Raw genomic sequence first — 25,809 nt, forward strand, 5'->3', positions numbered from 1 at the left:
GATATTCCTAATAATACTTTCATATAGTACTTTTCGGTTAGTATATTCTCTAACAAAATTTGAAATAATAGGCAGTGGGGTTTAGTCTTAAGATTTTTTGTTGTTGTTCAGTTGTGGGGCTTGAACACTGGGATGGGCACTGTCCCTGCATTCTTCAGCTAAAGGCACGCACTCTCTCACTTGAGCCACAGTGCCACTTCTGGTTTTCTAGTGGTTTATTGGAGATAAGAGTCTCATGGACTTTCCTGCCCCAGCTGACTATGAACCATGATCCTCGGATCTCATCCTCCTGAATAGCTAGGATTACAGGCGTGAACCACGGGAGCTGGGCTAGTCTTAAGATCTGTAAGATAGATACTCCATTAGAATAAAAAGGCCATATTAACTCATATTAACAAATAGTATTACAGTATGCTACTGGTATTATTATACTAATATGTAAAAACTAATTTAGTTATAATAATCCTATGAGGTATTGATTATTCTTTTTCTTTCCTTTACTCACCCCCTCTCTTTTTCTCTGTCTCTATTTTTCTGACACAGGCTCTCACTATGTAGCTCAGGATGGCCTTCAACCTTCAACCTCAGCCTCCCCATTTCCAAGATTCAAGTGGGCACTATGTCACTACACCCTGCTGTTTGATTTCTTTATCTGTCTAGTAATTTCATCGTGTATACATACTCCATTTGATAGGCATTTAGATCGTTTCACAATCCATGCTGTAACTAACATTCCTGTGTGAAATGTTTGTATAACTCTACAATCTGGGGGTAAAAATGATCCCCCCCACACTTGGAAAAGCCAGGTGGCACGTTTTCTGGCCCTGCCTTCTTAAAAAGTAAAAGTAGGGGGCTGGGAAGGTGTGTCAGTGGTAGAGTGCTTGGCTTGCATGCCTGAGGCCCTGGGTTCGAGTCCTCAGCTGAGGGACAGCTCCCAGGCCCAGAGTTCAGGTCCCTCAACCAACAGAAAAAAAAAAAAAAGTAAAAGTGGAGAGACTATTAGTGAAGTTCCCACTTAGAGAGTGGGTAAAAGTCACTCCTATCTTCAGAAGCCTTTTCTTCAAAAACCTAAGAGTGCAAAAGAGCAGCAGGAACTTGGATGGCGGCAGGAGGAAAAAAACGCTTGTCCTAGGCCTGGCAGTAGCTCCCTGTTCCCACCACTTCTGCCCAGTTAGGGAGGATTTAAAAGCAGCTCCCCTCGGCATTAAACACAGCCTGGACCCTGCAGGGGAAACTGAAGGTGCTCACCTGTCTTGAGAAGGGCAGCGACCCGAAGCCCGGGCCGAGCTAGAACCCAGGATGCCTGCAGGAGTGGCTGCCATGGCGACGGCGTTCGGCCGAGGGGCTGAGGACTCGCTTTCCCAGCAGCCCCCGCGGCCTCAGTCCTCCACCCTCCCCCGCCCACGAGCTGGCCGAACCCCGCGCGCCGGGGGGTTGGGGTAAAAGGAGGGGGGGGCGTGACCGGGACCGGAAGTCACGTGTCGTGACAGCCGCTGGGGTGAGGCTGGCGGCGTCGCTCCCCCTCCCGGCTGCTTGGGGCTGTGTCTGTCTGTGAGAGGTGCCGGGGTGATGGCGGTGGAGACTCTGTCCCCAGACTGGGAGTTTGACCGCGTGGATGACGGCTCGCAGAGTAAGGGAGCGTCGGGGCGAGGCCGCGGGTGTGGACGGCGCGGGCTGGCGGGGCCGCTGCGGGAGGGCTGGGCGTCGCGGGCTCCGCGCGGCGTCGGGGTCCGGACACTTATTACCCCGTGGGGTGTGAGAGGGACGCGGGCTCCTGCGTGACTTCGGGGGTCGGGGTTCCGGCGTGGCCGGGGCGGACGGGCCAAGTCTGGCTCCGCGGGCGCGGCGGTGACCCTTCCGGCGGCCTGAGGTGGGGGGGGCCGCGATGACCGCTCTCTGCGGGCCCAGGGGCGGGCCGGGCCGGGCCGGGCGGGGCCGGGCGCGGCGCGGTGGGACGGGGCGCGGCCGAGGCCCCGCGGTCCGGTGAACCCAGCCGGCTCCTGGCTCAGCCACAGGGAGGGTTTCTCCATGCTCAGTGCTCCTCGCCCGAAGAGCCAGAGCTCCGGGGTTCCTGTTTCGGCTTCCTGTTTTGCTGCTTTTTCCTCTCAAACCAACTTTGGGAAGTTTGCGTTTACATTCTTTAGAAGATGGCGAGAAAACAGCCCTTCCCACGGGGTGGGAGAAACGCACGCATACCATTTTATCCCCTTCCAGCGGCTTTTATTTTGCATTAAGTGGTATATATATATATTTTCAGGGATGTCCTGTAGCTGTCACTGCAGTTACTAACATTAAGGGGGAAAAAAATAGGTGTGCAGCCGAGCGCCAGTGGCTCACGCCTGTAACCCTAGCTATTCAGGAGGCGGAGATCTGAGGATCGTGGTTCGAAGCCAGGAGGGCAAGAAAGTTCGTGAGACGCTTATATCCAGTAAACTACTCTGAAAAAAAAAAAGCCGGAAGTGCCCCTGTGGTTCAAGTGGTTAGGCCTAGCCTTGAGCAAAAGTTTAGGGACAACGTCCAAGCGCCAGTTCAAGTCCCGTGACTGGCGTGCACACACACACACTATGCAAATGTTGCTTCATAAAATTCAGTCTTGTGATTCTTTTTTAAACTGAGAAATACACCTGCCTCCTCCTCCTGGCCCCCTCTAACCCTCCTTCCCCCCCCCCCAAAAAAAAAGCCCCAAACCTAACAAATGCTGTTTCTTTCAGTCAAATGACCAACTATTTCAGTGAAACTTTGGCAACTAATTCAGGTTGACAGTCTGTTTCTGATCTTTGGTGATATTCTGTATAAGTAATGTGATAATAAGTTTACCTCTTGTGAGTACTTTATGCATTGTTGACTCACTCACTTTGAATGTCATTAAAACTTTCGACTGGAATTTTGTTTGATTTTACAAATTAAGACCTATGTCTACAAACTTAGATGTGACTAGGTGTAACTGGGATTTTTTTTTTTTTTTTTTTGCCTCGCAGAGAAGGGTGACCTAAGTACATCCAGGATGGTGTGCAGTTCTTCAGTAGCTCTTATGTAGCATAAAAAATAAGCTTGGCTGTAAGGACAAAAATCATTAAGTATTTTTGTGTGTGTGTGTGTATGTGTGTGTGTGTATTCTTTTTGTTTGTTTTAAAGTGAACTGTGCTGTGCTTTCCTTTTTTGGGGGCAAGGGGACTGATCCTGGGGCTTGAACTTAGACCTGGGTATTGTCCTTGATCATTTCTGCTAAAGGCTAACCCTCTACCACTTGAGCCACAGCTGCATATTTGGAGGTTCATTGCAGATAAGAGTGTCATGGACTTTTCTTCAGGGTTGGCTTGAACTGTAGTCCTCAGATCTCAGCCTATTAATAGGGAGGCTGGAGCCAACACTGTCTCCAGGTTTGTTTGTTTTTGGATAAAGGTCTCATTCATAAAACAGAATAATTTATGGGTTTGAAGAGACTTCAGCTTGAAGTAGAATGACCTGATTCACTCAACATACATTTTCTACATTGTAGGTGCTATTAGAAATAGAAATAGGAGCCGTGCGCCAGTGGCTCATGCCTGTGATGCTAGCTACTCCGGAGGCTGAGATCTGAGGATTGTGGTTCAAAGCCAGCCTGGGCAGGAAAGTACCTGAGATTCTTATCTCCAATAAACCACCAGAAAACCGGAAGTGGTTCTGTGGCTTAAGTGGTAGACCACTCTCCACAGGGACAGTGCCCAGGCCCAGAGTTCAAGCCCCATGACTGACCAAAGAAAAAGAAATAGGATAAAAAATGCAGCCTACTGGAAGAGACAAACATGTTAGGCAGATCTTTGGAGTTTTGAAGGATCACCTTGTGGTTCTTTCTTAAGTCAAATCTTTGTACTCTTAACTTTTACCAACTTTACAGTTGACTATCTTATCAGTAAGAGGTATTATTGAAGATTTTCCATTGCCTTCTTCTATCTTGTGAAATTCCCAGACTAAACAAATGTTTCAATAGCAGTGATTTTCTAGCATTGTCTTTTAAGAACTCATTTGCTGTTCAAACAAAACTTTGGTCATTTCCCATGTAGCTGGCCAGTGGAAATTAGCTTGGTGTTCTGGATTCTTGAGATTTTAGTTAGCTGAAGACAAAAATGTCCTCATCTATTTGCTATGCCTAGTTTATATTAATGTTTAAATTTTTAAATTTTTATTGTAAAGGTGATGTACAGAGGGGTTGCAGTTACATAAGTCAGGTAAAGAGCACATTTCTTTTTGGATTCTTAATATCTCTCCCTCCATTAATTTTTGTGCTACGAATTATATAATTACTTAGATTAATGGTGTAATGAAACAGGAACACCCCCCCCCCCTTTTTTTTTTGACGGTCATGGTCCTAAACTTGGTGTGAGTGCTGTTGCTTAGCTTTTCTGCTCTAGGCTAGCAGTCTATTGCTGATCCACAGCTCCATTTCTGGTTTTCTAGTGGTTAATTGGAGGTAAGAATCTCATGGGCTTTCCTGCTTAGGCTGGCTCCCGCCATGATCTTCAGATCTTAGCCTCATGAGGAGCTAGGATTACAGGTGTGAGCTACTGGTGCCTGGTTGAGAGAAATCTTAATTAACTGAAATGACTCATCAGATCCAGGTGAAAGAATAGGGAGGTAGGTCTTTTTACTTGAATACAGTTTGAGACAGAACATACTCTGAGAGTTGCTTTGCAGTGTTAATTGGAAGAGAGAAAAATTCTTTATTTTTGAAGATAAAGATAATTATACGTGTCAATAGACAAACCTTAGTTGGGAGTTGAATTTGCTGTTGGAGGATAACTAATAAACTTTTAAGTATTGAGATATTTACAGTTTTGAAAAATGAGTTTATTTCAGCAACTGTGCTTAAAGTCATCTATTAATGTGTGAATTCTGTAAATATCACCACAATATTTTGTACTGAGTCTGTGATTTTTTATTGGTTTTTTCAACTCAGGTGTATCAGTTAATAATTAGAACTTCTCAATATTTTAGACATCACGGGAATAATGTTATTCTACAGTAAGTCTAAGCCTCATTTAAAAATTGGTGGCTAATTACAATGGCTCATATCTGTAATTCTAGCTATTTGGGACATGGAGGTCCGGAGGATCAGAGTTCAAGGCAAGCTGGGGCAAAATTTGGTGGGACTCCCACCTCAGTAGGAATGCTGTGCATGGTGACACATACCTGTCACCTCAGCTATGGGAAAAGCATAAATAGGAGAGTTGCAGTCCAAGCTTGGGGCAAAAATGTGAGATCCTGTTCCAAAAATTAATTTAAAAAAAAAGGGTTAGAGGCATAGTTCAAGTGGTAGAGTATGAGCCTGTCCAGCAAGCTGAGTTCAAACCCTAGTACTGCAACAAATAAGTGAAAACATAAAAAGAAAATTCACTGGGAATGAAATTAACATTAAGATGGCTCTTGGGGTTGGAGGTATGTGTCAGTAAATGAAAACATCAGATCAAGAGTTCAAGTCCTGGTCACAGACCATTAAGTAAGTAATGGCTTCTGTTTGTGTAGGGTGTGGGGTCAGGTCAATCTATGGATGAATTGATCAAGAAAATGTAGTATATATAAACAATGTGATTTTACTCATCCATTAGGAAGAAGGATATCATATCATTTGCAAAGGAATTGATAGACCTGGAAAAAATTATATTACTTGAAGTCAGGCCCAGAGAGACAAAGGACACATTTTCTTTCATATGTGGAAACTAGATCTAATTTATAAATATACAAATAAGCACATATAGAGTTGTATGCAAACTTGTTAACTGAAGGTATGCTATGTTCTAGGCAAAACTTAAATGGTATAATTTTTTTAGAAAAACAAACAGTCCAACAAAATGAATGTCAGGCAACTGATACTTGAAGTGTTTATGGGGCAGGTCAAGGGAAGAGGGATAGATAGATGAAGAGAGGGGGGGAAAATACAATAATAATATTCAAAGTATATCCTATGAAACTAGGAAAATGGAAGGGAGGGGTTGGATTGGGGGAGAATAATGAAAAGGGTTACATCAGTCAAAGTGTGTTGTACTATTGTACTAGTGGCTCATGCCTTTAATCCTAGCTACTCAGGAGGCTGCAGTCTGAGTGTGGATCATGGTTCTAAGCCAGCCCAGGCAGGAAAATCCATGAGACTCTTATCTCCAGTTAACTACCGAAACACCAGAACTGGAGCTGTGGCGTGGTAGAATTACTAGCCTTGTGCAAAAAAGCTCAGGGACAGCATCCAAATTTTGAGTTCAGGTCCCAGGATTGACATGCACCACACCCATACACATACACAAAAAAAACATCGTACTTATGAACAGATTTGTTGAATGGTCACCCCTTTATACGACTACTTAAAGGTAAAAAAAAATTTAGTTTAAAAATACTGCTTTTGCAAAATACAGATTTTTGTACCTAATTCAGCTTTGTTTCAGTGTTGTATTTGACTAAAGCATAGTACAGGATGCTGAGTTGTCTGGTTACCTAAAATATTAATTCATACTGGTTAAGCCCTAGATTATGGGTTAAGTGAGGCTATAGTTTTTTAAATTGTTTTACATATTTGGAGACAATTGAAAACTAAATTACTGTTTAACTTTGGAACTTTATTTTCAAGATCTTCAGACTTTCCAAAGCAATAATTAACAGTGCTTAGCTGTGACTTCTGAGGTTATTTAAAGTAAATGTTCTGTAATTCATCACTTATAATGTACTGTTTTAAAATTTACTTTTAGAAATTCATGCTGAAGTCCAACTTAAGAATTACGGGAAGTTTCTTGAGGAATATACATCCCAACTGAGAAGAATTGAGGATGCTCTGGATGATTCAATTGGTGATGTTTGGGATTTCAATCTTGATCCTATAGCATTAAAGGTTTGATTTCCTTTTATTTATACATGTACATATATACATATGTATTTATATTTTAGAACAGCCTACATCTTGAAAATGCCATTTAAAAAATAGAAATGCATTTTAACTTGAAATCTAAGCGTGAAATAACTTACATAAAATTACTAGTTCTTTTTCTCTAAGCATTACTAAAGGTGTTTTTAAAAAGTGTATTTTGAAATAATGATATAAACTCAAAGCTTTGATAGGCAAAAGCCTATTTGAGCCGGCTTTTCTTTTTTATCATCAAGAAAATGAAGAGGACTGTCAGGATATTCAAGGTTTATTTTAATTGAGGTTGTTTTACATACAGTCAAATATACAGATTTTTAATTTACCTATATCCAGACTTGTAGGTATGTTGCCAAAGGAAAGTTCTATAATGCTATTTAATTAAAAAAAATCACAGATGATAATCAAAAGCTAAGAAAGAGGTAGAGGCTAAAGCTTGCCTTAGAAGATAAATACACTCACTGTATTTTTGTTTTTGAATCATGAATATAAGAACAGTTGTCCTTTTCCCTATTCTGCTCTTTGTCATATATTTTGACCTTTTTAGCCATAATACTAAATTTATGCCTACATAGTGAATCCAAAATGAGCATCTTTTCTCATAATTATAGGATTGGATGTTAGTATTCTCTTCTTCCCTTTTGTTTTCTTGCACTGCATTCATAACCAGCTAGAGCACAGCTTGAGTCATTGCAACATAGAATGTCATATTGGAGCCCTTTTATTTTAACTTTTTCATTTCCTTATTTTGTTGGCTATTGAGGTTGTGTTCAGAAAACTTGTGGTTTGTGTCCAACTTTATGTTAACTATAATTCAGCTAATTTCGTGTATGTAAAATTTCAGTGATTTCCCCCCCCCCTTCCCCAAATTAAAAAGAATATTTTTTCCTTTGTTTCTATAGCTTTTGCCTTATGAACAGTCTTCTCTTTTGGAGCTCATCAAGACTGAAAACAAGGTACAAAATCCTACACCTAAAAACGTATTTTAAAAACTATATGCTTTCCATTTTCTATTATAATTTACCTTATTTTATCTTCTCATGAAATAAGGTCTTAAACAAAGTCATCACTGTTTATGCTGCACTTTGCTGTGAAATCAAGAAGTTAAAATATGAGGTAATTATTTGTAGTCTTCAAATCTTTAAAAACAAGGCAGATGTATACTTATATATGTGTAGTATGTAATAAATATTGAATGTCAGTGTGAATTCATTAAAGCATTAACGTTAATGATACTAATAATAAAGAATGGTAATATTACCATTCATTGAGTACTTGCTATGTGCTAAAACTGTTAGTCTGTAGAACAGCTCCAAGAATTGGTGAGGAAGAGATGAAGAAACTGAAGCTTACAAGGGTGTTACTTACTCAATATCTTACTAGTAATATCTGTTTGAATACTCGGTGAACATCTCTAAGGGTTGGTATTAGCTGCCATCAATTACCTAGCTAGCTAGATATAATTCATTTTTTGTTTACAAAAGCTTTGAACTTCTAATATGGATTTAGTTTTGTTTACCCAAGAGCCATTAAATCCTGGTTGAAGTCATTAAACTTGATTTTTTTTTTTCCTCTTCATTTATCTGATAGACACTGTGGTTGCATAGTATGAACAATTGAGAGTATATGGAACAGTGAGGATGGTCAGATAAGACAGAATACAAATAAAAGCTAAAGGAATCAAGATATAGCTTGGAGTATTAGTAATATTTTTGTTACCCTATAGATAAATTTTGAATTTATTTTTAAGTGGTTTTTGGAATTTAAATAAATTTGCATGTAAATGTAGTTCTCTGTTACTAAATGTAGAATGTATAGGAATTTGAAAACAAATTTGAAAACAAAAACTATTCTAATTTGTTTTAAAACAGGCAGAAACTAAGTTTTACAATGGTCTCTTGTTTTATGGAGAAGGAGGTAAGTATTAAAATTTCAAAATTAGAATGTGGTGATACTTTATATAAAATTGAAATGAACAGAGCTGGGAATGTGGCTTAGTGGTAGAGTGCTTGCCTAGCATGCATGAAGCCCTGGGTTCAATTTCTCAGTACCACATAAACAGAAAAAGCCACAGGCGGCGCTGGGCTCAAGTGGTAAAGTGCTCAGGGACAGTGCCAAGGCCCTGAGTTCAAGCCCCAGGACTAGCAAAAAAAAAAAAAAAATTGAACAAAATTAACAGCTAATTCTAGGATTAACAGTATTATATAATGTATTAATGTGAGAAAATACATATGCAGTATTTTGGTGATTGTTTTGGAGTAATAGGTGAAAAAATTGAATAATGAATCAGCAGTAAATTCCCTTCAAACTGTTTTAATATACTTGCATACAAAGTACTGTAACTTAAGAATTTTCCTTGGCTTGGGTGCTGGGAAGGTGGCTCAGTGGTAGATCTCTTGCCTTGCATGCCAGAGGCCCTGGGTTTGATTCCTCAGCACCACATAAGCAGAAAGAAAAAAGCCCGAAGTGGTGCTGTGGCTCAAGTGGTAGAGCGCTAGCCTTGAGCTGAAGAGCTGAGGGACAGCGCCCAGGCCCAGAGTTCAGGCCCCACAACCGGACCCCCCCCCAAAAAAAAAAAAAAGAATTTTCCTTGGCTTAATTAAGTACTGAAGCAGATGGTTAGCTTTAATTGTGTGACTAGTGAGTCTCATTTATCTCTTTCGTGTAAAAATTCTGTGTTTCAATACTGTGCATATTAGAATATGACCCAGTGAATAAAATAACATTTTCTTTTTTGGTGATTGAGTTCAAATTAAAAAATGGAAACAGTTCTTCATTTTGTGTTTTAAAGCTACAGATTCTAGCATGGTGGAAGGTGATTGTCAAATTCAGATGGGAAGATTTATTTCATTTTTACAGGTAACTGATTTTCATATTCTCTTGAATTTTGTCTTTTAAAAGTTTGCATAAACCACATATACTTCAATAAGGTCTGAAACCTAAACCAGGTACAGTGGCTCACACTGTTAACCCAAGCTACTCAGAAGGCTGAGATTGGAAAGATTTTGTTTGAAGGTAGCATAGGCAAAAAGTTCATGAGACCACTTCTCATCCAACACCTGGATTTGGTGGTGTGAGCCTATGATCCCAGCAAGACTTTCCATCTCTAAAGAAGAAACTCGGCATGATAGTGAGTTCCTATCATCCCAGCTACAGTGGGAAACCTAAAATAGGAGGATCACAGTCTAGGCACAGGGCTGGGCAAAATAACCAGTGCAAACGGGGATGCAGGTATGGCTCAGTGGCAAAGCACTATCTAACAAGTGAGCTTAAACCCTCTTATTCCTAAAAACATTCTGATCCTTTCACTTATTAAGGATGTATACTTTGATAAGAGACGCAATCAGAATTGGATTATAGTTTAGGAAGTCACAACTCCTAAAAGATTTTTAAGCAATTTTAGGGGACCATGGTATTAAAATAAATTTCTTTATGTTTGATTTCTGAACAATTTGTTACCATGCCTTTAAAAACTTTAAGCTTTATACTAGCTGAGAAAAGTAATTGAATCAGAAAATGTAAATGGAGAGGATTAAGTTGCTGTACAAACAATAGTGGCATTGCTAAAAGTTAGTAGTACTGGATGTATCTGACAGGATGTTTCAATTTTCATCACTGAAGGTACGGTAATTTTGGGCCTTTTGGCTTAATTTTATTAAAACTGTGAAATAACTTGTTCTCTTCTTCCATTGTACAACAATGCATGTGCAAAGTGAATAAGTAAAATTGGAGATAAGAAAAAAATGTCCATTCCATACTTCCTCTCTGATTGTTGGATACAAGATTTACTATATTTGACCAAATCAAGTATCTTAACATGTTGTTCTAAATTTTTTTCTATCTTGAGCATTTTTTTTTGAGATCTACTTGGCCTTATTGAGAGCATTTTGTTAATAATATGGCATATGTTTTTCAGGGTTATCTCTAGAAAACAAACCACACATACTATTCCAGAAGATTTGGTCATAAGATACATAGCATACATTTGATACATAAGATACATATGTATATATGTATATGTACATATATATATATATATATATGTAGTCTAGAAGTCTTTTGTAACATGAGGACAGTAGATAATAAATTGTCCTGATAAATGTGATTCTTATTGAATGAGTAGATTTTAACTGGTCTTGGCAGTAAGAACAACAAAAATGAGTAGCTGAAGAAACTACAAAAAACAGGAGAAAAATGAGTAACTGTGAGAGGGTCCTATAGAATAGTACTGAATTGTATTAAATTGTCTTATGGAATAGTAGTGAACCTCGGAAGACATGACTGTTTCTGGCTACTGCTAATGTCTCTTGAGAGGGGCTTATTTGGTTTTGAAGTGTTAAAAGAAGCTTGACACTTGGTGCAAATACCATTATTCCAGTGAACTATTGCTTAGATTTGCCTATCTTGATGAAAACAGCAAAATATGGAAATAATATTCCTTTCCTAAATTTCAGTCACCTATTGGCAGTCCAAATTCTGTTGGACAAGAAGGTGTCTTAAAAGTCTTAAGTTGTATCCAGGTACCAGTGGCTTATGCTTGCAACCATAACTACTCACAAGGCTGAAATCAGAGTGATCATGGTTCAAAGCTAGCCTAGGCAGAAGAATCCCTGAGAGATGCTCATCTCCAGTTAATTACTCAAAAACTGAAAGCGGAACTGTGGTGAGCTACTTTGAGAGTCGTAGAGCCCTATCTTTGAGCAAAAGACCTCAGGGACAGCACCCACACACACACAAAAAAAATCAAGTCTAAGTTGGAAGCTGGGTATCAATGGCTCCTGCCTGTAATTGAAGCTACTTAAGATGCTGAGATCTGAGAATCACTGGTTAAAGCCAGCACTTGCAAGAAAGTGCATGAGACTTTTATTTCCCGTTAACTACTAAAAAAAAGCTGGAAGTAGAATCTCACTTTTCTTACCTTATTCAGTTTTGTATTTCTCATTTTAAGGATATTTTATTTAGAACAGACAAGTTGCTAATGATTCCTGACAAATCATCTTTTTTTTTTTTTTTTTTTTTTTTATCATAATATGACCACCATGGTCCTGTTTCTCTAAGCTCCCAGAGTCTCGCAAGTGCAACCTTTTCCTTTTGGTCCTCTGCTTTCTCTTGATTATCTATTTCACTGTTTTAGTCTTTAAGCCTTGTGTAATTGATTCTGTATATTGAATTCCTTTTTTTAAAAAATAAATGTTATATATATTTAAGGTATGCAACATGGTGTTATGGAGTACATGTGGTCAAAAGGTTACTACAGTGAAGCAATAAGCATATGCATCATCTTAAAATTTTTCATGTGTTTTGTGAAATATATACATTTATATAACTATGTTAACAATTCTATACAACATATAATTATATATAAAATATATATACACTATACACATATATATATATAGAGAGAGAGAGAGTATACCTAGTCTAAAACCTGAAATGCTCCAAAATATGGAGCATTTTAGCACTGACATGCATTACAAATAGAAAGTTCTACACATTAAATTAATAAAAATCATGTGTAAAATTACTCATAGACTTCGTATATAGGTATATATGGAACACAAATGAATTTTACATTTAAACTTCATGTCATCCATATATCTCATTTTATATGTGTGTGTATTACATATATGAAAATATTCCTAAATCCAAAAACTATTTGGAATCTGAAATACTTGTGGTCCCAAGCATTTTGTATAAGGAATACTCAATCTGTATATTATTAGCTGTGGTAACTTTAATGAAGTCTATTTTTCAGACAGTGATATTGCTGCCCTAGCTCTGTTTTAGTTGCCATTAAAAAGAATTCTTTTTCCATTTTTACAGCTTCTTATTATCACTGTTTTAGTAGCATTTCTTTAAAATTGTATGTATCATCATATACCACATAAAGATATTTGGTCAACAATGTACCTTATTTATCACGATGTTCCTCAAAGATTATATTGTCTAGTGATGTTGTAGCCTTATGATTGTGTTAGTACAGTCTGTGATAGCTGTATAATGACTAAAATGATTAACAGTGATTCTTAGAATGTATTTCTGTTGGTAAGCAATGAGTCACTATCAGGATTTTGCTTTTTTGTATCGTCTGATAATCTCTTTTAACTGTTTAATTTTGTTCACTTTTAAAGCTTGTAGATCCGACTTGGCCTTTTATTTTGTGTTTTTTATTTGTCATGTACTTCTATTCCTGCTTTTCTGCTTTCATTTAACTTAAGTAAAATTAAAGTACTTAACTAGGTGTGGTGTCACATGCCTGTAATCCCAGCATTTGGAAAGCTGACGCAGGATGACTAGGAATTGAAGGCCAGCCAAGACTATATAGTAAGACCTTGTCTTGCTCACAACTGTAATCTTGTCTGTTCAGGAGATTGAGATCTGAGGATTGCAGTTCAAAGCCAGTCCAGGCAGGAAAGTCTGAGACTTTTAACTCAAGTTAATCACAAAAAAGGCAGAAATGGAGCTGTGGCTGAAGCAGTAGTAGAGCACTAGTCATGAATAAAAAAGCTCAGGGACAGAGCCCAGGCTCTGAGTTCAAGCCTCAGCACTGGCACAAAAAAAAACCAAAAAACCTCAAAAAAAGAACCTATTTTTTAATTAAAAATTTAAAAATTGTTGTAGATCTATTGATAGCTGCATGTAAGTTCAATTTTTAATTGTCCAGCATACATTTTGTCAATCTAGTATATTTAGAAACCGTTCTTGGTGCAAGGGACATAAAAGCCTGTCCCTGTAGTTTTAATCAGATGTTAAATATTGTAAGTACAAACTTATTTCTGTAGATTTAAAAGTGGAGAGCTTGTAAAAACGTTTTCAGAAGGTCTGGCACATAGTAGGTGTGAATTATTTAATGCCTGAAATTTTTAGATAGTTGATATTTCACTTCTTACGTGCCAGGCTTGCTTAAAGATGTGATTAAATGTTAGAGATCACTATTTTTCATCCTCATCCTTTCTGAACTTGTGTTCTTAGAGCTCCTTCATTCATTCAAGTATTTACTTACTGTCTTATTTAATAGGACAGAAATTTATTGACAAGCAATTATATTTAGTCAACATAATAGGTTGTGTATATTCCAAGAAGAAATGAGTTTTTGTCATTCAGAAGGTATATCAGTAATTAAAATATTAAAAATTAGTGGTAACAGAGATAGGAATGACTTCTGCCATGCAGAAAGGTGAAGTAAACATGGATTGTTGAAGAATGCTCAAGTTGTCTGTGTGCTGGGTAACTGGAGATTTTACTGGAAAACGTTTTGTGTTTGTTAAATATGTTACCATAAGGCTCAGTAAAAAACTGACATTTAAAAACTAATTTTGTAATATACTCAACTTGTCGTTTCAGGAACTCTCTTGTTTCGTTACGAGGTGCTATGAAGTGGTGATGAATGTAGTACATCAATTGGCTGCCCTCTATATCAGTAACAAGTAATGAATCTTAGAAATATTTTTTGCTAGAGTAAAAGAAAGATAGTGGGTGAATAATTTTGTAATACATTGCAAATATATATGAAAACTACATAGAGAATCTTAGTGAAACTTGTTGATCATTAGGGAAATGGGAAACTTGTTGATCAGTCGGGGAATGGGAAAGAGAAATAGTCTCTGTAGGGGGATGGGTATTAATGGGAGTGGTTTGGCTAACAAGGATGAATACTGTTGAAGACATTGTTTGCAACTATGACGATAGAACAGTGAAACCTACTGAAATTGTAAGAAATATTTTTGCTTTATAGTAAATATGTAGGACTTTTTCCCCCAAAATCGAATCCTCTGAAATAGGTTTGTTCATTTTTTGTCGGTCAAGGGCTTGAACTCTGGGCCTGAGTGCTGTCCCTCAGCTTTTCAGCTCTGGGCTTGTGCTCTACCACTTGAGCCACAGCACCACTTCCAGTTTTCTGGTGGTTTTATTGGAGATAGGAGTTCCACAGCCTTTTCTGCCTGGGCTGGCTTTGAACTTCTATCCTCAGATCTCAGTTTCCTGAGTAGGATTACAGGTGTGAGCCACCAGTACCTGGCTGAAATAGTTTTTTAAATTCACTTATTTATTTAGCATGTTTTGAACACTCATGATGTTTAAAGTACATCTTGATGCATATTTTATATGGATTCATATGGCAGTTTTTATTTTTATTTTTTATTAAGTTTTTTTGTGAAAATATGGTACAGAGGGGTTACAATTACATGAGCAAGGTAATGATTACATTTCTTATCAAGTGTTGTTGCTTCCTCCTTTTTTTTTGTTTTTCCCTTACCATCCCTGCCCTCCCATCTCCACAACTACACTTCCACCCCCCCTAAAGTTGTAAAGTTCTAAGTTCGGTTTTCAACATAGCATCTTGGACATTTCATTGTTGCAATGGGTTCACCTGTATCCCTATTTAAAGAATTTGTTTTTTCCCTTCCCCTCCCCAAATTATACTAATATCAAATACAGTGAAAACGGGTTATACCGTGGGGGAGGGACATACAAAGCAACAAAAAAATCACCTTATAAATCTGTTAGAAACAATAGCAAGAAAGAAAAACCACTTACGTCCTTATCTTGGGGTTATTTTGCCTAACATCAACTTATCTGACCTTTTCTGCTTGTCTCAGACATTTACTAGTTACTGCAAAAGGCAGTTTTTTTTTTTTTTTTTTTTGTTTTTTTGTTTTTTTGGGTCCGGTTGTGGGGCCTGAACTCTGGGCTTGGGTGCTGTCCCTCAGCTCTTCAGCTCAAGGCTAGCACTCTACCACTTGAGCCACAGCACCACTTTGGGCTTTTTTCTTTTTGCTTATGTGGTGCTGAGGAATCAAACCCAGGGCCTCATGCTTGCAAGGCAAGCACTCTACCACTGAGCCACCTTCCCAGCCCCGCAAAAGGCAGTTTTTATCATGCTGCATGACCCTTTTGTCTGTCTGAATGAAACTTGACAGAAAAAAAACTCTTAAAAAAAACTTTAATTACATAGGAAAATAGTATTAGTTCATATTCTGTATTATCTCTCTTATTGCTTTCCTATCTATGGTAATGATTCCATTACACAATAAAGTCATTTTAGACTTTAATTAAAGTAAAGAATCTTAGAATCTGGACGAGTGGGCAAGATGGCAGATTAAACACATCTATCGTTTTGACTGTGAATTAGAAGAATATAATAACATAGGTGCTAGCTTCTAAAGAGAGAAAAGAGAGGAACAGTATTGTGAATTGTAAAAGGGGTAGTAGAAAGGCAAAAAGCAGAGAGAAACCAAGGCAACAGGAAAAAAAATAGCAGGTAATTCCAAGCCTGGTCCTGGCTTCCTTGGAGAGGGAGTGGAATTGAAGTGACCTCCATTACAAGGTAAAACAGACAGTTCTGGCTGTCAGTGCTGTCTGCAAGATAAGTTTACATATCCCATAGACCTTAGACCCAGTGTGGGTCTGCTGGGTATTGCCTGGGACTGTAGAGCTGCCTGGATTCTAGCGTCTGCCTGGATCTTGCCAACTGCAAATTTGGTCCCTTATACTCCACAGATAAGTACTTGTTATAAGGGCTTGAGAGCACAGAAACCTGCCCCTGGAAATTGCATTCTGGAGAACAGATTAACAAGACTAAGGTCTTATATCCAGATCACTCAGAAAACTTCTACAGCTCCTCCACAAGGAGAAGTAACTTCTAGATGGCAGTCTGTAAACATTGAAACTAGTAGATAAGTAGGGCCATCATTGGTCCTCTTCAAACTAGTCTAGGGCAGAACTCATGTTCTCTTTTGTCTTTACTTTTGTTGCAGTCAGGGTCTGTTACAGCAGACTTGGAAGCTTGCCACCCCTGGGCACACAAAACTGTTTGGTGTATAGAGCAAGTGGGAAAAAAGCCAATAGAGCATGGCCAATAAAGCCCATAAACAATAAAGTTCTGACAACCAATAGTTACTTCTACTACTACTTCAATAGTTACTTCTGCTGCTACAACCAATAGTTACTACCACTACTACTTCTACAGTAGTTCTTCTACAGAGAAAGGAAGCCTCTAAAGTGATAGCAACACTATCATCTGATTCAGTTGAATCAGACTTCAGCAAGTTTACTTGAACAGTACTCAGGATCAGGCCTGGTGCTTTGAGCACCTGGTAAAGGCTTAGTTATTGAGCCATTCCTTCTAATCCAGTGACAAGAAGTAACACTTCAATCAGACACTGCACTTTTCTACCTGAACATTAAGCCTGCTGGAATAATATAGGTGATTAGAACTTATAATGATGCATAAATCCCAACATAAAAACACAATAGCAAATAAAACCTGTATGTCTCCTCCAAGAGTCAACCATGCCACAGTAAAAAGTCAAATGGTAATAACTGAGTATAATCAAAGAAAGTTCAAGTAAATGAATAAAATAGAGAAGACAGGGTAAGAAGGGGGAATTAATAAAGATTTGGAAATCCTGAGAAATAAATCAGTTTGAAATGTTGGAAATGAAGAATTCAGTAACACACTAAAAATTAAAAACACGCTTGAAAGTGAAGCTAACAGAACAGAGCAAGTCAAAAATATTGTATCAGTGAATTAGTATCAGGGAATTATAGTATCAGGGAATTAGATCAGTCAGAGACATGGGAAACACTAAGAAATGTGAATTGCATATATAGGATATCAGAAACATCATGAAAAGACCAAATCTATGAATTATGGGCATCAGAAAGAGTTGCAAGTTCAAGACCTAACATGTTCAATAAAATAATAGAAAAGTCGCCACTCTCAAGAGAGATGAAATTATCCAGATGTGACACTTTCAGAATACTAAATAGACAAGATCAGAAAAGAAACACGTACACATAACTACAAAATAAGCAGGACAAAAAAGGGATATTAAAAGCTACAAAAGAGAAGAGACTAGTCACCTGTAAAGGCAAACCCATCACAATAAATAGTGGATTTCTCAACCTAAACTCTAAAAATGCAGTTCTGTTTAAAGGATACTTATAGTAGCTTTATTTAAGTTCATGATAACGAAAAGAGATAACAAGTTCACAGGAACTATTTGCCAAGATTCTAAAGCAGCTTAGGCACTTTTTGGTCATTTAGTCCTATCATTATTCTTATTATACTACATTGTATGTTCATTCTATAAATGTGTATACTATATTTGCTGTTTTTCATTCAGATTTGTTTCTCCTTAGTTAAGTATTTTATGCTCTGGCTCTTTATTAAAGTTTTCTTTGTAGCAAGAGAGAATGAAAGCATAGCCCCTCCATTCCCATAATACTATATATATGTGTGTATATATATATATACACACACATATATAAACTATAATACTTAGATATATAATTACTATATTAGATATCTTATTGTTAGGTATATTGAGTAGGAAAGAAGTAAGGTTGAATTTTTTGTCTTTTCACTTTGATTTAATCTTAAAAGTATTCATCAATTTTCAGTAAATGTGAAAACTTAGAAATCAGTCTGACTGACCAGGATTAGTTCTTAAATGCCCATTTGGGTAACAAAAAAAGAGTCTAGTTGGTAATTGAGAAATTTTAGTAGCCCAGAAAGGTAAATTTCAATTTTAGTGTTTTTGTACCTCCATTCCAAGGTACATCCTTTAGGTTGTGTCTTTAGACTAAGGCTACTGATTGGGTCACATTATTATGTTTTTACATACGAGTGGGGTATGGGCAAGGGTAACCCAGACTCCAAATACAAGTGATTTCTTTGGGGAATGCAATATTGTGATAGTTCTTTAAGATCTCTTAAGGTTTAGTGATTGAAACTTTAATAAAGATAATTAATGTTAAAGTTCCATGTGTATCCTCTCCTAGATGTTATTTCTTTTTTTTTTTTTTTTTTTTTTTTTTTGGGTCCGGTCATGGGGCCTGAACTCTGGGCTTGGGCACTGTCCCTCAGCTCTTCAGCTCAAAGCTAGTGCTCTACCACTTGAGCCACAGCGCCACTTCCGGCTTTTTTCTTTTTGCTTATGTGGTGCTGAGGAATCGAACCCAGGGCCTCAGGCATGCAAGGCAAGCGCTTTAACCACTGAGCCACCTTCCCAGCCCCCTAGATGTTATTTCTTAAAATAAAAATGAACTTGACAATAAGATACTCTTTTTTAACTTGGATATTATTTTATTATAGGATTGCACCTAAAATTATAGAGACAACTGGAGTTCATTTTCAGGTAAAAGTAATTTAACTTGCCTTGTAAAACTATGTTTCTCTTTAGAATTTATATGATTGGGAAGTATTAGATTATGTACCAAGACTTTAAGAGTTATGAGAATTCACAATCATTTTAACTTTTAGCATTCTCAGTGTATATTCTCCAAGTAATCTTTTTGGGCAGTGAAACAAATCTGCATTATTAGATTTAAGGAAGAAATATTGGATGAAGTGTTCTATGAGGTTAATGATGTCATTTGAGGATTAAACTTTATAGATGAGCTTCATAAACTAATTTATCCCATGCTTTAATTACTCAAATGTATTTAAACGTCCACATGAGGCTTAACTTCTAACTAGTGACTAAATGATAATCATTAAAGGTTTTTTGACAGACTATGTATGAGCATTTGGGAGAACTGCTAACAGTTTTGCTCACCCTGGATGAAATCATTGATAATCACGTCACACTGAAAGACCACTGGACTATGTATAAAAGGTATACCAGCTAAAATATTTTAAAATTTGCTTTATATGAACAAATAACTCAGATTCTTTAAAAGACTGGGAGACCTGTACTTTAATTCTAAATAGCAAGGAAGTTGTGTCACATATTTTTATGAATATAGTACCAGTCTTAATTTCAGAAGCATTTGAGAGTGTAAGTGTAAAAAGCATTTTAATTCTTACAGTGTTACAGTAATAGTAATATACAATTCTTCTAGTATGTTAATTTGCCTACCTTAGGACTCAGATTTATTTTTTCATTGGGATCTATTGAAATGAAAACTTCTCTTTTAAGCTTGGTTTCATCTTGATAGATGCTCTTGTACTTAAAAAACATCTTACTCAATGTATAAATACTCACTAACTGTTTAGTATGTATGTACAACAGGCATCTGAATTGAGGATGACAGACAGAATTGAGTATATTAAGGTTGTTCTGCTCACCTTTTTAAATGTGTAGATAAAGTTTTTGTTTCTGGGGAAATGTTTAGACTTCAAGGATTTATTAAATTGAGGATCTTTCTCTTAATCTTCTACAAGGTTATTGAAATCTGTCCATCACAATCCTTCGAAATTTGGAATTCAAGAAGAAAAATTAAAGCCATTTGAAAAATTCTTGCTGAAGCTAGAAGGACAATTACTTGATGGAACAATATTCCAGGTGAGTAGTGCAGTGTCAGGATGTAACTGCTGGTCTCATTAGTTGACCCACCTAACAATTGTTGAATTTATTTTGCTTTAAAAAGGTTCTTTGGACTAAAATTACTGTTAATATATTAAAATATATTTTTCAGTACCTATTAACAAAGTTGAAAATGTACTGGGGTAAGGGTTAAAATACATATGTAATCCACGCATTGTGGCCCAACCCTGTAATCCTAGCTATTTGGGAAGTAGAGATTGGGGGATCTAGATTTGAGGCTAACCTGAGCATAAAGAATTTCCCAAGACTCTTACCTCAACCAATTGTTGGGTGCTATAGTGGGTGCCTATTATTCCATCTATGGGGGAAGTTCAGTGTCTATATGCAGTGACATGGGGAATGACAAGTAGAATCACAGCCCAAGCTGGCTTATGCATACAGTAAGACTCTGTCTCAGAAATAGCAAGTGCAAAGAGGGGCTAGCGGAGTGGTTATAGTGGTAGAGCACCTGCTTAGCAAGTGTGAGACCCTGAGTTTAAACCCCAGTACTGGAAAAAAAAAGATGATGTTTAAGGATTAGGATCTAAATGCATAGTACAGTGTTTGTTATTCTTGATTTAATCTTGTAAGACTATTTTTTAAGTGGTTAATTCTTTGTACATTTAGGGGCTATAATTTGAATCTACATAAAAGGGTAGCTTCTAAATTCAAATTAACTAAAAAACACTTTTTCTTTCTTAATCACTGTAGCTACATTTCAGTTTACAACCATATAAAGTTTATGGGTAGGGCTGGGAAGGTGGCTCAGTGGTAGAGCGCTTGCCTTGCATGCCTGAGGCCCTGGGTTCGATTCCTCAGCACCACATAAGAAAAAAGAAAAAAGCCGGGAGTGGTGCTGTGGCTCAAGTGGTAGAGTGCTAGCCTTGATCTGAAGAGCTGAGGGACAGTGCCCAGGCCCAGAGTTCAGGCTCCATAACCGGACCCCCCCCCCCAAAAAAAAAGTTTATGGTTAGCCATCTTGTTGAACAGGACAAAGGCAGATTTCCATCATGGAAGAAAATTCTGTCAGGCAGCTCTACCATGAGTAGTATCCATCAGAAATGACTTATGTTCCATTTAGTACCTGCTTCAGGGTTACTGATAGTTTTTCAGATAATTAATTAGTTAATTAGTTTTTGTGTCAGTACTGGGCCTTAAACTCTGGGACTTCCTCTAGCCTGGCAATCAATGACTTGAGCCACACTTTTATTTCTACCATTTTGCTGGTTAATTGGAGTTAAGAGTCTCATTTTTGCCAGGGCAGAAATAAAACTGTGATTCTCAGAACTCAGCTTCCTGACTAGCTAGGATTACCAACTCCCAGCCTTACTTATAGTTTATATTTTTCATATGCATAGTTTTATCAGTTTGTTCCCAACTCTGTTTTTATCAGTTTAACCATTAACCATAAATTTAACCATCATCATTTAGTCTATTAGGTTTAGAAGATGATTATTTTTCTTATTTATCCTTTTATTGAGGTATGTTCTATACATGCTGCAATAAAGTTATAGGAAAGTAATTGTAGACAGCAAATACAAACTACTCTTAAAAGTGTGAAGTAAGATAAAAAACCTGTTCTCCACAGTATCATAGAAATATCTTCTATATATCCCTGAGCTTCACCTTGTGTATCTCTTCATTCAGATTTGAATGTTTAGGGCTTGATTTGATTAATTTCATGTAAGTGGGACTCTTAAGTACATATATGTTTTCCAATAAAAATATGAAGATAATTAGATTATTATCAGAACCTGAGCTTCAGTTCAGTAAATGAAAATGAGGATTAGGTGTTTATCAGACACATACAAAATACTAAGTTTAGTGGTTTGTTATTCAGTCTAATTTATTCTTCACATGTATTCTGTCTAGGCCTGTATAGAACAGCAGTTTGATTCTCTAAATGGAGGAGTATCTGTGTCAAAAAATAGCACTTTTGCTGAAGAATTTGCACACAGTATTCGCTCAATTTTTGCAAATGTGGAGGCCAAACTTGGTAATGTGAATTATATCCTTGAGTTTTCATTATAAAGTTTTCATTTTCTTAAAAGCATTATTTAATTATATTTGGTCTACTTTTATGTTACTACTTTTTAAGGAGAACCTTCTGAAATTGACCAGAGAGACAAATATGTTGGAATTTGTGGACTGTTTGTATTGCACTTTCAAATTTTTCGAACTGTTGATAAAAAATTTTATAAGTCTCTGTTGGACATTTGTAAGAAGGTAAGAACTTGTAAATTATAATTTTCAATTTGGAATTTAAAAGATTTTTGATAAAATTTTAAAATGTATTTAGAGGAAATGGCTTTAGTTTTTCACCATTGAATATAATGCTGGCTGTAGGTTTGTCGTATACATGTTGCTTTGTAGGTCCCTGTATAACCCCTGCTTTCACTGTATTTGATGTTGGTACAATTTTTGGAGGGTAGAGCAAAAACAAATCGTTTAACTAGGGATACAGGTGCACCCATTGCAACAATGAGATGTACAAGTCATTATGTCTAAAAACGAACTTTACAACTTTGGTGGGAGGGGGGAGGACCAGATGGGGGGAGGGGGGAAGTATAGGAAGGGATGGGAAGGGAAACAAAAAGGAGCCAACAATGCTTGATAAGAAATGTACTCGTTATCTTGCCCATGTAATTGTTACTCCTCTGTACGGTATTCTCACAATTAAAAAATTAAAAAATAAACAAAAAAATTTTAAATGTATTTTGTTATTTTTTTAATTCTAAGCATTTCATAACTAAGTAACAGAGTAAATGGAAATACTTTAATTCTATTTCATATCAATACATATGTTGGTAAATATTCCTCAGACTTTTTATTGTACGTGAACTTTCTGTAACTGCTACTGTTACACATTTCCCCTCAGTACAAGTCTGAACTAAAGGATTTTGCTTGTCTGGTTCGTTTGCTCACAGCTAGTACTCTACAACTTGAGCCCCAGTTCCCACCTGGTATTTTTCTGGTTATTCTGTAAATAAAGTTTTGCAGAGTTTTTTCGTCTGGACTGGCTTTGGAACTGGTTCCTCTAGATCTCACCCTCCTAATTAGCTAGGATTATAGGTGTGAGCTACCAGTATGCTATTATCTTCATTTTTTTCTTTTGTTCTTATTTTTTCTTCTTGGTGCTACTCATTCTTACTGTTGATGTAGAAAAAAGATTCTACATCTTTGCTATTATGTAGTGATTTCAAAGTTGAAAATTTAGATTGTATATGGTAGCATCAAACACTAGGGGAACATGAGAAGCAATCTTTTTTTCTTTCAGATTTTTCAGTGATATAGAGGGAAATAAAAATATGGGAATTCAAGGGCTGGGAAGGTGGCTCAGTGGTAGAGCGCTTGCATTGTATGCATGAGACCCTGGGTTCAATTCCTCAGCACCACATAAGCAAAAAGAAAAAAGCCAGAAGTGGCACTGTGGCTCAAGTGGTAGAGTGCTAGCCTTGAGCTGAAGAGCTGAGGGACAGTGCCCAGGCACAGAGTTCAGGCCCCACGACCGGACCCCCCCCCCAAAAAAAATATATGGGAATTCAAGTTTGTGCAAGCTACAATAGTGTGTTTGTGAATATTTAAGCAAAATAAAATTGTTATACCAAGCACCAGATAAATAAATGCTTTCATTTTATGCTGCAGTTTCATATTTGCCTCTAATTGATTTTTGCAGTTATTTTTTTCTTGGAATGGATTGTTTTCTGTGTACACTTTAGAATTATTAAAGAGCTTATTGTCCTCATTTAATGATTTTTCCCTTTTTATTTCAGGTACCAGCCATTACCCTAACTGCTAATATTATTTGGTTTCCTGATAATTTTCTGATCCAGAAAATATCAGCAGCTGCCAAACTTCTGGACAGAAAGAGTCTTCAAGCCATTAAAATACACAGGGATACGTTTCTACAGCAGAAAGCTCAATCACTTACCAAGTAGGTTTTATCAATAACTGTAATGATAGTACTTATATTTTTTACATTAAAATGTTTGAATTAATAAAGTCAGATATACTTACTCATTACAGAGAAAGGTTGAGACATCTTCAGGAGATTATATTAGCACTTAAAAAAATAAGTTTTAATCTTAATGTCAATTTAAGTGCAGACAAAATATGCTTTATGTACACATACTTTTTATTTGGTTTATTAAATAACTTTTGTTTAAATGAGTTGTTTATGGTAGATGTCATTACAAACAGTAGGTATCTATGATGAGTTTTGGAGGAGTTGACTTCAATATGAAGCTCTTCTTTTTTTCGTTCCCTTAATTTTTAAATATATTTTATCTTATTTTTTTGTTCTAGTCCTGGTGCTTGAACTTGGGGCCTGGGCACTGTCCCTGAGCTTTTTTTTGTTCAAGGCTAGCACTCTACCATTTGAGCCACAGCTCTACTTCAGCTTTTGTTGTGTATGTGTGTGTGTGGGGGGGGGGGGGTGGGGGTAGTTTATTGGAGATAAGCGTTTTATGGACTTTCTTGCTAGCTTCAAACCATGATCCTCAGATCTCAGCCTCCCTCATATCAGCTAAGGTTACAGATGTAAGCTACCAGCATCCTGCTCTTTCCTTTATTTGTCTGCTGATAATGTGAGAGAAATTTAATTGTCCCTAACCCGATTCCCACCTGCACCTTAGTCCTGCTTCCCAAAACAATACTCCCATGTCCATAAAGAACTTTGGGTTTCCCTTACCTAGCTTCAGTAACTACATTGTTCTGTATTTTTCTTTGAGTCTACTGCTAGAATCTCATGTTAACCTGGATAAAGGTTTTGAGAGAAATGACACAGGATGCTGTCATTGGACTTGTGCTGGTCACATGTTACTTGTGATACAGTTAAAGGCTTAATAGTGATACTTTGGAACTTGCTATTGATCCTGTTGATAGATAAAATTGGGTCATTGCTACACAGTGGAGAATAAGAAGTATGTCTGCATTGTAGGAGGATCCCCTTGCATATGGTTTAGGGCCATTTGAAATTTTGAACATTACTAATAAGCCATACAGTATTAATTAATACAGGCAGATTAGCTGTGGGCAGCTGATGATGAGAAGCGCTACATGTCTGCCATGTCATATATCAAATGATCATGAACCTGACATGCTCCACCTTTTCTATTAGTAAAGCATCCCAGTACCCCTGTGTCCTGTGGCAGTAGTCAGTGGACAAAGTATAACCAATTCATGGCAGAGATACCAAAGCTACATAGTATATCCTAACAAAGTTAAGGATAGAAAAACAGGTTTAGATTTGAAATTTTGTTTTTCAATGAAGAGGGTTCATTTTTGTATATGTACAAGGTACCAAGATCATCTGGCATCTAGCTGTAAGAGAATTGACAGATAAACTATGCTCTTTATCTTTTGTAGTCTGAACTAAAGCTTGCTGAGTCTTTTTTTTTTTTTTTATCATGGATCACTTCCATAATGCTGTTCTAGCTGGGAGTACAAGACACTCTACATCTCTTTCGCTGGTCCTTAACTAGGATGTTTTTGGCTAATCCTGTACTTAATGTCCTTGTTGTACCTGATCACAGGTGCCTCTTCAAAAGTACGAGTGTTGCTCTAGGATTCTGCTTTCTCACTGTCTGTCTTTGTCTCTTTCTCTCATACTTTTAA

General features: G+C 37.2%; 1 protein-coding gene across 1 annotated transcript in view; it reads left to right on the forward strand.

Annotated features, from left to right (window-relative positions):
• The first annotated feature begins 1,518 nt into the window (after nt 1-1,518).
• LOC138821953 (WASH complex subunit 4) overlaps nt 1,519-25,809 on the forward strand; it is a 60,649-nt gene continuing 36,358 nt past the window's right edge. The window contains exons 1-13 of the mRNA XM_070014400.1: nt 1,519-1,630; nt 6,714-6,853; nt 7,786-7,839; nt 7,934-7,999; nt 8,755-8,800; nt 9,675-9,742; nt 14,228-14,310; nt 18,981-19,023; nt 19,400-19,503; nt 20,052-20,172; nt 22,066-22,189; nt 22,292-22,419; nt 23,967-24,127. Of these exons, the coding sequence (XP_069870501.1) occupies nt 1,570-1,630; nt 6,714-6,853; nt 7,786-7,839; nt 7,934-7,999; nt 8,755-8,800; nt 9,675-9,742; nt 14,228-14,310; nt 18,981-19,023; nt 19,400-19,503; nt 20,052-20,172; nt 22,066-22,189; nt 22,292-22,419; nt 23,967-24,127 (1,199 nt within the window). The 5' untranslated portion in view covers nt 1,519-1,569. The remainder of the gene's footprint in view (nt 1,631-6,713; nt 6,854-7,785; nt 7,840-7,933; nt 8,000-8,754; nt 8,801-9,674; nt 9,743-14,227; nt 14,311-18,980; nt 19,024-19,399; nt 19,504-20,051; nt 20,173-22,065; nt 22,190-22,291; nt 22,420-23,966; nt 24,128-25,809) is intronic.

Source organism: Dipodomys merriami, unplaced genomic scaffold (assembly GCF_024711535.1).
Source record: "Dipodomys merriami isolate MVZ:Mamm:240054 unplaced genomic scaffold, mDipMer1.0.p SCAF_97, whole genome shotgun sequence".
Taxonomy (NCBI): domain Eukaryota; kingdom Metazoa; phylum Chordata; class Mammalia; order Rodentia; family Heteromyidae; genus Dipodomys; species Dipodomys merriami.